Raw genomic sequence first — 10,331 nt, forward strand, 5'->3', positions numbered from 1 at the left:
CGGGGCCGGGGATCGGGGGGCAACGCGAGGCCCCACCTCCCCCAGTCCTTCCCGAAGTCTAGACAGTCCCCAGACCACCCTACAACCCAAATCGTCCTCTGGCGCCCCAGAAAATCGCCGCAGCCCCGCCCTCCCACCGGCCCCCCGCAACGCACCTCTTGGAACCGCTCTGAGCCCCGTCACTGCTGCGAGTTCCCCTGTTCACCCACAGGCCCGGCCTTCCATCCTGGACGCCCCCAAGGGCTTCCACCACCCAGAGATTCCCTAGCCCCCACGCTTGCACCTTGCTCACGTGCCCCTGAGCCCCTTCATTTAGCCCCAGTCCTCCTCGTTCCCTTTAATCCCACCCTTCATCCAACCCCGCCCGATGTCATCCCCCCTCTCCACTGATACACCCCGCTAGCTTAGCCATGCCCTTGGTTTTACCCCATACTCCCGGTTGATGGCTTGAACCCCAATATTTTCTCCAAGCCCCTGCCTGTAGGCCGTGCACACTTGACTCAGCTTGCGCCCCGCCTCCCAGAGGAGCAATTTGGACCCAGGCTCCAGGGTACTCAGAAGCAGCAAAACAGACTTGCAGTTTGCTGAAGCATGAACCGGCTCTCTTACCAGCACAGCCCTGTGTCATGTTGAGGACACTACTTGTAGAGCCAGTCTTCTGCAAAGATGGAGTGGGGTTTGGGTGATGGTTTTAACAGGATCCAGAGGGGGAGGGGCTCAGGGGTGACTTCAAAGCCTTGGGGTGTCTCAAACTTCAAACTCACAGATGCTACTAGGGGAAGAAGGTCTCTCTCTGGTCCCTGGAGATTTAGAATCGGATCCCACTGCCCTTGATTGCTTTCTTCAGTGGTGTTTTTGCTCCATTCGAGGTTGGAACAGACTTGCCGGGACTGATAACAGGCTGGTTTCATCAGCAATTAGGGGTGAGGGTAGAAGGGCCCCGCTAACCTTTGGTCTCTGTCTCCTTTGCCAGGTGAGCCCAGACGTGACCCAGAGGGATCCAGGTGACATCTTGGCAGACTGCTTGCCATGACATCCCACCAAGGACTGGGAGACTAAAGTGGGGTCCTTCCCCATGCCCCTCCCTTGGTCTGCTCCCCGATGGCCTGGGTGAGGTAAGAGCTCTGTAGGAAGCTAGACCTGGGGGGGTTTCCCACATTGGGGTGAGTGGCAGGTGCAGGTTCTCCCTGGCTCCCTCAAGGAAGTTTTGCCAGGATATCTCACTCACAGACCCCTCAACTTCTCATAGTGTCACGGGCCAGTTGCGTGCCCATCCCCTGGGTCATTCACGGGGCTTCTTCATCCTTGACACAGGCCTGAAGTCGAGGTTAGAGAATCCCCACAACAGCACCCTAGAGGGGAAAACCCGAATTGTAAGGTCTCTGGTTCCCCCTCAGACTAAGGGGCGCAGACCCTGCATTTCCTCCTTGTGATGAGGTCGGTCAAAGCCAAGTTGTAAAACTCCCGCCCTGGTCTAAGTGTTCAGGCTTCAGGCTGTATCTCGGTGACCTGACGCACTGCCTCATTGGCCAAGAACCTCTAACAGACCCGTCAGAGGCGGGGGTTGGGGAGGGGATGCAGGAGAGGGAAGAGAGACTGTGGATGGTGTGGGACAAATGTGGTCACAAAGGAGGGAAGGGAGGAGAGGCACAGGCCTCAGTGTCTGCACTCTGGGCTTAGAGCATCTTTGGTGAATCTGGGTGAGGACCCCCGGCTGGTACCCAAGTCCTATGCAAGTCACTTCTTCCGAATGCTTACCCGCATCTCTAGACAGGCTTCCCTGTCTAGCAAGCCCTGCTGTCCAGGTTTCCCTTCCAGCTGGGCTTGTGGCTGCCATCAAGTTGGGCCCCCACCGCATGAAGACCCCCTGGCCCCACTGAACTCCGTTCTGCCTGGTCCTGGCCACCTCCACCCACCCCCGGAGCTCACCAGGCCTTTCTTCTTTGCCCATCTTATCTGGTGGCACTGCTGTAGGCGGCTTAGCATCCCAGAGCCCCACCCACCTCTCAGGGTCCAGACCCAGGGTGGCCTCTGAGGCGCCCTGCCTGTCCTCCCCTGGGTGTTAGTCCTTCACCCATTCTAACCTGAATTAACGCTACCCAGCGTGCAGCCAGCCCAGGATTCAGAAAGTGCATTCCTTGAGGGGAGGGACTGTGTCGCAACAGCCCTGGGGGCAGAGGAGATGCAGATGCGCAGCCGACTGGCCGCCGCTGGACTTCCCGGAGCAGAGCTCTGTGCTGCAGCCCTTGGTGACTTGCCTGCCCCTTGTGCTTTTCCCCAGGGGAGACTGGCCGCTCTGACATCATGGGGAGCTGCTGCAGCTGCCTGAACAGAGACAGCGTCCCGGACAACCACCCCACCAAGTTCAAGGTACCCACAACTTCCCCCTCCCCGAGGGCCTGGCGGGGGGTGGGGGGAAGTGTGCCAGGCCCAGACCGTGCTGTTGTTGCCTTGCTTCAGCCTTCCTGGAGGAGGGGACGCGGCAGGCACCCAAGGGAGGGCTGACTTCTCCTGTCAGGGCCTCGGAGCTGCAGAGGGTCTGAGGGAAAGGGGGCCGCTGTGGGGTGGGTTTGCAGGAGTTGGGGACTGCCCTAGCCTGGCTGCACAGTGCGTGTGCCTGCCACGTCTAACTGGTTCTACCAGCTGCCAAGGAGCCACTGCACACCCTCCCCAGGGCTTTCAGTCCGTAGATGGCCCAGCCTTTCTCTGAAACGCCTCAAGGGAACTCAACCCTCCGGCCTGTTCCCTGCCTACACCTCCTGGGGACACGGCAGGAACTGTGCGAGGAACTGCTTGGAAGACGGCACTGAGACTGTGTTTGAGAGTCAGTCGTGAGGAAAGGCAGGGTGTCAGCTGGGGAGGGGATGTGGTGGGGAGCAGCCGCCGGAGGCTCAGAGGCGCCACACAAACATGAAGTTGGCCCTCTTCCTGCTGTGGTGCCCCACTCTCCCCATACTGCCCTGCTCGAGCCTCTGAAGCTCAGGAGAGTCAGTACTGACTCAAAGCGACCCTAAGAACCGCCCTGTGGGTTTCCCAGACAGTAACTCTTTACTGGAGCCGAGAGCCTTGTCTTTCTCCCACGAGTGGCTCTGGGGGTTTCCAAGTGCGGCCGTGCAGTCAGCAGACCAGCGCATAACCTGTAGCAGCAGGGCTGAGCCCGTGGCACATACTGTGGACCTGTGTGCTAGTTGCTCTGAGAAGTGAGGGCCAGACCCAGCGTACCTCTCCGTGCCTGCCCTACCTCCCAGGAGAAGCCCCTAGGCTGCACCCCAGACGGAAGGGGTGGCGACACAGGAGCTGATGGGCTGCCAGCAGAGGGCGCCCACGGCAAGCCATGCGGTGGGAAACCCAAGGGGAGCCCAGTGCCTGCCAGCGGTATCTAACTCGCAGCCACCCTCTAAGGACAGTAGGAGGATTCTCCAGGGGTTCTGAGAATTCCTCCCCATCTGTCTAGCCCATATGCGGAAACCTGAGGCTCCACGGGAAGGGATCTGCCCAGAGAACCGAGGTGGGTTGCAGGGGGTGGGGAGGACACTGCTTTGCGTAGGGCTTTTGCCCAGGTCTTCACTTCCGTGGCCTGGCCGGCTGAGACCTGCAGCCCTCCAGCTCGGGCCCTGCAGTAGCCAGCTTGGCCTTCACCGTGGAGGGCTCAGCCGTGGACCCTCTCTGGACTCCCCCCCCCCGCCCCCCAGGTGACAAACGTGGATGATGAGGGCGTGGAGCTGGGCTCCGGGGTGATGGAGCTGACACAGGGCGAGCTGGTGCTGCACCTACATCGGCGCGAGGCTGTGCGCTGGCCCTACCTCTGCCTGCGCCGCTACGGCTATGACTCCAACCTCTTCTCCTTCGAGAGCGGCCGCCGGTGTCAGACGGGCCAGGGTGAGTACCGCCCAGCCCGGCCCCGAAGACTCTGGGACGCCACTTGTTGGCAGTTGAGGGTGGACGTTAGCATCCACCCCAGCCCTGGGACCTGGTCGCTGTTGCCTGAGAGGAGCCAGGTCCCGGCATGTTCTTCCAGGGCTATGTGACTTCCTCCTTGGTCCAGGGGCCAAGCATTGACTGCACAGCTCACGGGGAAGGCCATGCCCTCCCTCTCTCCAAGTCCAGTTTCAGGGGCTCCCACTGCTCCTGAGTAGAAGTTGGAGTGTGCTGAGAGGTTTGGGGGGCTCTGCTGTCTCCTCAAGAGTTCATCTCTGTCTCCCCTCACCTGTGGGCAGTGGATGAGAGGTGTCCTCCCCTCCTGCCCTCCCTCTCTTTGCAGTCAGAGGTCAGGTCAAGGCAGGTGCTCAGGGGGCAGAGTGAGCAGAGGGGGAGGAAGAAGGCTTCTCTGGTCCTGGCAGTGTGGGGTCTGCCTGCAGGTCCCCGGGGGTGACCTTAGGCCCCAACACTAGCTAAAGCCAACAGCTCTGCCTCCTGGTGAGCCCCTGTGTGTCGGGGGCACTGTGCTCCTCGTGGTTCTCAGTGCCGGTCTGGGGGCCATTCTCCCAGGGCACCTATGGTGGATTTGATCGCCTTTGGTTAGTAGATCCACGTGTGACTGTTCCCCCTGGGACTCCGTGCCCCCTGCCCAGGCTCTCCTGTCCGCCAGGCTTCCCGGCCAGCCTCGCCCCTGCCACATCTCACCAGGATAGTCTGCCCTCGGCCCTGTCCGCCCCAGCCCACTCCCGCAAGCCCAGGGGCCTGGTGACTCCCAGTTGTTTGCACATGTGTACACAGCACAGCACAGAACTCGCACCACAAGAAGCCTCCTTGAGGGCCAGCTGCCCCTGTGCGGTGTGCAAAATCCCAGGCTGGCCCAGCAGCCCAAGGGCACCTTGGGATTCTCGGGGCTTCAGGGCCCGGCCCAGCCCAGCTGCTCCCAGGGCCCTGAGAACTGATTGGAGGGAGGGGCTCCTGGATGGGCTGCCTTGAGGAGCCTCTCAGCCGCCCTGCCTCCTTGCCAGCAGCTCCTCCTGCTCTGCAGTTGAAGCCCCAGGGTTTCGGCTTCTGCACACAGGTGGTGCTTGCCCTGCGGCTCGGCCCTGGGCTCCGTACCCAGTGGCCAGCCGAGAAAAGGGCAGCCCTTCCTGCCTGCAGAGAGCTGAGTGTCGGTGCTCTGCGGGGCTGGAGCTCACTCTTGGGCTGCATGGAGACTTGGGTGGTCCTCAGTTCCGTCCCTTCCCCCTTGGCTTTCTCAGCTCTCTCCTCTAGCCCTGTGTACACACAACCGTATCAAAAAGGATCTCACCCCCGAGGGACCGTGGCCAAAGTGTCAGGTCTAAAGGCATTGGCCCTGAGTCCTGGGGTGGCGTCACGGGCCGTGGGACTCTGGACCCTGGGAGTGATGGAGGCACGCTGAGGAGGCGGAGGGGCTGGGGTTCCGGTCTGTTTCCTGAGCCTGGGCCTCGGTTGAGTTCCTTGGGTCCTAGGCACAGGGTAAGGGGCTCCCCTGCTCCCTCCGCCCTCAGGGATATTTGCGTTCAAGTGCTCTCGGGCCGAGGAGATCTTCAATCTCCTCCAGGACCTGATGCAGTGTAACAGCATCAACGTGATGGAAGAGCCCGTTGTCACCACCCGCAACAGCCATCCTGCAGAGCTCGACGCCTCCCGGGGCCCCCAGCCATCTCACAGTGAGTGCTCCCCACCAAGACCCCCCCCCACACACACACACACACTCACACACTCACCTGCCCAGGCAGCTCAGGCCTCAGAAGACTGCTGTGGGGAGCCGGCCCTTTAGAACAGCCAGGGCGGGTCAAGCTGAGGCTGTGGGGGCTTGGACCTTGTGTGGGCCATGCATGGGAGCAGCCAGGCTGCTATGGAAATGTCAATCAGAGCTCCTTCCTTCTGTCCACTTGGTCATCCGTATCTGTGGGGCCTCTGGCCCAGGCATCCCCAGCCCCAGCTGTCTCCTGGGGAGCATCTATCTCTCTGGGCTCTGTACCAGGGAGGGGGTGGGGGGGACATGTGATAGCTGCAGATGCAGGCGCTGTGGCTGCTGTGGGCTTCGAGGCCCCCCTGGCAGAGCTGGCTGCAGCTGGGGCAGGGCGGGTCTCCCACGGTCCTACGGGCCAGGCCAGGGGAGGTGGGTCTGTGCGGGAAGGCCAAGGGTGGAAGGACACAGAGCAGCTGACCTGGGGCCACCTCTGCCCAGCTCTAGGTTACAGCGTGTCCAGCTTCCACAATGGCTTCCCCAGCTGCCCTGGCGAGGGCCTGCGCTTCTCGGCCCCCCGGCGCCCCTCCACCAGCAGCCTGCGACACCCCTCCCTTGGGGAGGAGCCCACCCATGCTCTCATTGCCCCCGATGAACAGGTAAGGGAGCAGGCTTCCTGCCCCGTCCACTTGGTGGGGCAGGGGGGACCTTGCGAGATGGGGAGCATGCTGAGAGGGTCCCCAAAGAGGGAGGCTGCTTCCAGGAAGGGCCCTTCCCCGGGGCCTGTCTTCCCTCACCGGTCTCTCTTGGGGCCCTCCCCTGCCCGGCTTCCTCGGCCCTCGCCAGTCGCACACCTATGTCAACGCGCCCGCCAGCGAGGAGGAGCCCCGCAGGAGCCGCCACTGCCTGCAGCCGCTGCCCGAGGGCCGGGCACCCTTCCCCGCGCAGGCCCGAGGCCCCGAGCAGCTGCAGCGGGGGCCGCAGGTCTTCCTGCAGCCGGGCCGCGTGAAGTTCGTGCTGGGCCCCACGCCTTCGCGGCGGCACCTGCTGAAGTGCCAGGGCCTGGGCCCCGGCCTGCACGACCCGCCCCACCACAACAACAACGAGGGCCCCGCCGAGTGCCCCGCGCAGCCCAAGTGCACCTACGAGAACCTCGGCGGGGGGCCGCGGCCCGGGCCCGGCTGGAGACTGCGCCCGGAGGAGCCGGGCTGGCCCGGGCTGGCCCAGCGCCGGGCGGCCCTGCTGCACTACGAGAACCTGCCCTCGCTGCCGCCCGTGTGGGAGAGCCACGGGCAGCTGCTGGGGGACGAGGCCGGGGACGATGGGGACTCGAGGGACGGGCTCACGCCCTCCTCCAACGGCTTCCCCGAGGGCGAGGAGGACGAGACCCCCCTGCAGAAGCCCCCCAGCACCCGGGCGCCCGCCCGCAGCCACAGCAGCTTCCCCGCGCCCCTGGCCCGCCGCCGCGGCTCCCCGCGGGTCTTCAACTTCGACTTCCGCCGGCGGCCGGGCGCTGAGCCCCCCAGGCAGCTCAACTACATCCAGGTGGAGCTGAAGGGGTGGGGCGGAGACCGCGCCAGGGGGCCGCTGGTCCTGGCAGTGTGGGGTCTGCCTGCAGGTCCCCGGGGGTGACCTTAGGCCCCAACACTAGCTAAAGCCAACAGCTCTGCCTCCTGGTGAGCCCTACTGGTGCCCGTGGATGGCACACTCTGTCCATTGGCGTCATCCCTTACTAACAGAATGACATCTTCGCGCCTCAGTTTCCTCATCTGCCACATAGGGGTAACAGCTCCTCCCCCTGGATTAAACAGAGAGGTTGTCTGCCCAGCATGCACTGTGGACGCCAACCAATAGCAGACACTATTAAGCTCACCGAAGGCTGCTCTTCCAGGCATAACAAGGAGGCCACCCTTGTTCGAGACTCTAGATACTGTACTTCTGGGAATGGAGCCCTGGTTCCATAGTGAGTGGAGCCTTGGGCTGTTAACGGAAAGGTGGGCAGTTCAAACCCACCAGTCTTTTCAAGATAGAAAGAGGAGGCAGTCGGCGCCTGCAAAGGTTGGCGGCCCTGGAAACCCGAGGGAGCGGCTCTGTGCTGTTCTGTCCACGCAGAGCTGGTGTGACCGCACAGCAGCAGTGGGACGACAGCCCCAGAAAACTGTCACCTCATGGCTCCTGCTGGCTCTCGGGACCCATATTATAATTATTTTTAAATTCTGACCCAGTGGGTGATGTCATCTTCTTACAGAATCCTAGCTGGCCCTGTTCCAAGGTGAGACTAGGGAGGGGCTGACCGGTGTGAGTGGCAAGGGGCCAGGCTTGTAAATTTGGGGTGGCTCTGGTCCTGGTGGCAATCCTAGGCCCTTCTCTCTTTTGCCCCTGGGAGGCCCTGGCCCAGAGGGACCGGGGGTGGGGGGTTGACAGCCAGAGGCATCCCACCAGGAAGGGCTCTGTCAGGATGATGAAGCCCTGCTCCTTGCTGGAGGTGGGGGTGGGTGGGGGTGGGGCCAGCCGTGGCACAGGATTGATCCGCAAGCTCTGCCTTCCCCAGAGCACCTGGCCGACTCTCTTCAACTCCAGTGGGCCCCAGGCCCCCTGCTCCCCCCTAGCTCCTTGGCCCAAAGCTGAGCCCTGGGTCCCCCTTGGCGTGCCCAGCTCGGCCAGCTAGGGGCTGGAGCTGTAAAGAAGACAGACTTCAAGCCCTGGGTAGAAACAGCAGGGACACAGCAGTGTGTGTAGGGACCAGACCATCTGGCCTGCGATGTGTGACTTTCCCAGAGGGACTCTTGGGCATCTACTGCCCCCCACAGAAAACAGGGAGGCCCCAGTGACATGGCAGCACCCCTGCAAGCCCCAGGACTGCCCACAACCCCAGAGCATCCTCAGACCCCTGGGCAGGTCCTCAAAAGGAAATCCCACTTCTCAGAGCCACTCGGTCCAGGGCGCAGGGAGGCCTAGCCAAGACACGGAGAAAGGCTGCCTGGCCATTTGTCCTTGTCCTTGTCTGCACCCACCCCGAGGAAGAAGGGGACCAAGCTTCCTCACCCAGTAAGCAATCGGGACCTGATGCGCCCCCACCCTTTCTGCTTGGCAGAACACCTTGCTGGGTTCTCCTTCCTTGAGGGGCTTGGGTTGATGAGCTTCTGGGATACCCTGGCCTTGGGCAGTGGACACCTGGGACATGGACATAATAGGGTGTGAGGGAGGCTCTTCCTGCAGCCTGTAGGGCCCGAGGGTGCAGCTTCCAGAAGTTCAAAGCTGAGCCCAAATTGTTCTCTGACTTCCGTTTGATCTCTGGGCCAGAGAGACCCCCTCCCTCGCTGTAGCAGGGAAATGCCACCCCCACCCTCCTTATCTGGCCTCCACTTGGGGTCAGTGTCCCTCCAAAGGGGCCGCCCAAGATGGGGGCAGGTGTGGTCGAGGCAGGGGCAGGCCTTGCATCCGGGGTTTGGGGTTCTCCTGGTCCAGAGGCAGCGGCTGGTGGAGTCAAAGGGCCTCTGGTCCTGATCCAGCCCCTCTCTTTGCCCCCCCGCCCCCGTAGCAGTTGGGCTGCCCCAGGGGTCATGGTTTGTGCTCCTAGTAAGAGCGCTAGCTGTGGGGTGTGACGGAGGAGGCACTGATGGTCATACCCCTTTGGGAAGCAGGCAGTTTGGAGCCCCAACTGCTCCAAAGGCAAGCACCCTCCACGCTCCCACCCTCCCACCCCGGCTCACAGCCCTCGGGCACACTGGACCCCTTCCTGCGGTGACCAGGTCTCCTCAGCCCCCTTCCAACAAGTGGTCACGGCCCCAATGGAGCGGGCATTCCTGGAGCTGCCTGCAACCCAGCATGCCCTGTAACCAGGCTGCCCCTGCCTCTGACCCACAGGGTCTGCGGCAGGAATTTTCCTCTGGCCGGGAGGGTATGGGGTGTGGAGGTGTGGGGCCAGCCTTCCTGGCGGGACTCCCGCCCAGGAGCCTGCCGGCTGCTCCCGTGTGGAGCCCTGCCTGCTGACACCAGGGTGTGGTACACAGATGGAATCCGTTTCCATCACCCCTGACGTCCAAAGATCATCACCCACATGGCTGTGTGTTTGCTGAGCGCTCAGCCCTCTCCTTTGGGAGCAGGCCCTGCCCACCCCCCTGGGCTGCCCTCCGGAGAGGATGGGGCCCTGCTTCCTGTGCAGGAGTGACATTTCAGGTTAGACCAGGGGACCCTCCCCTTCCCGAGCCCACTGGAGGTAATGACAGCACTGGGCAGCGGCACAAACACCGAGGCCGGCTCCGCCATCGGCCACGTGGCCTTTTATCTGTCCGGCTCACGGGGCAGGATGGCTATCTGCCCCGAGCAGAGCAGGAAGCAGGCCGAGAGGTGAAGGGACTTGCCTCAGGCCAGTGGGTTAATTAGTGACCTCACTGGTGCTCCCTGTCTGGCCCGGAGGGACTGCGCATCCTCGGGTGGGCTGCAGGAAGAGGGTGTTGGGTGCTACACACACACACACACACACACACACACAGAGTAGGGGAGGGGCAGGTCACAGCAGGGGCCACCCAGCCCCATCTACCATGCTGCTGTCATTCTGGGAAATGGCGGCCATGGCTTGCCACGTCTTCCTCTCCTGGGCAGCCCCTCAGCTGCTGCCACGTTCTCGCTGAGTTCTGGGGTGCTCTCTGACCCATAGCTTAATGGTGGGAGTCATACTCTGAGGGAGGGGGGTTCA

At 62.8% G+C, this 10,331-nt stretch overlaps 1 protein-coding gene across 1 annotated transcript; it reads left to right on the forward strand.

Moving 5' to 3' along the window:
* Positions 1-791: 791 nt before the first annotated feature.
* Positions 792-7,264, forward strand: FRS3 (fibroblast growth factor receptor substrate 3). The gene is made up of 6 exons (XM_004710851.2): positions 792-1,115; positions 2,282-2,370; positions 3,693-3,879; positions 5,448-5,609; positions 6,134-6,291; positions 6,479-7,264. The coding sequence occupies exons 2-6, from the start codon at positions 2,305-2,307 to the stop codon at positions 7,262-7,264; spliced, it is 1,359 nt and encodes a 452-aa protein (XP_004710908.1). The 5' UTR covers positions 792-1,115; positions 2,282-2,304.
* Positions 7,265-10,331: the final 3,067 nt, after the last annotated feature.

The sequence above is a fragment of the Echinops telfairi genome, unplaced genomic scaffold (genome assembly GCF_000313985.2).
Source record: "Echinops telfairi isolate 266 unplaced genomic scaffold, ASM31398v2 ScPeMD7_3533;HRSCAF=4204_1, whole genome shotgun sequence".
Lineage (NCBI taxonomy): Eukaryota > Metazoa > Chordata > Mammalia > Afrosoricida > Tenrecidae > Echinops > Echinops telfairi.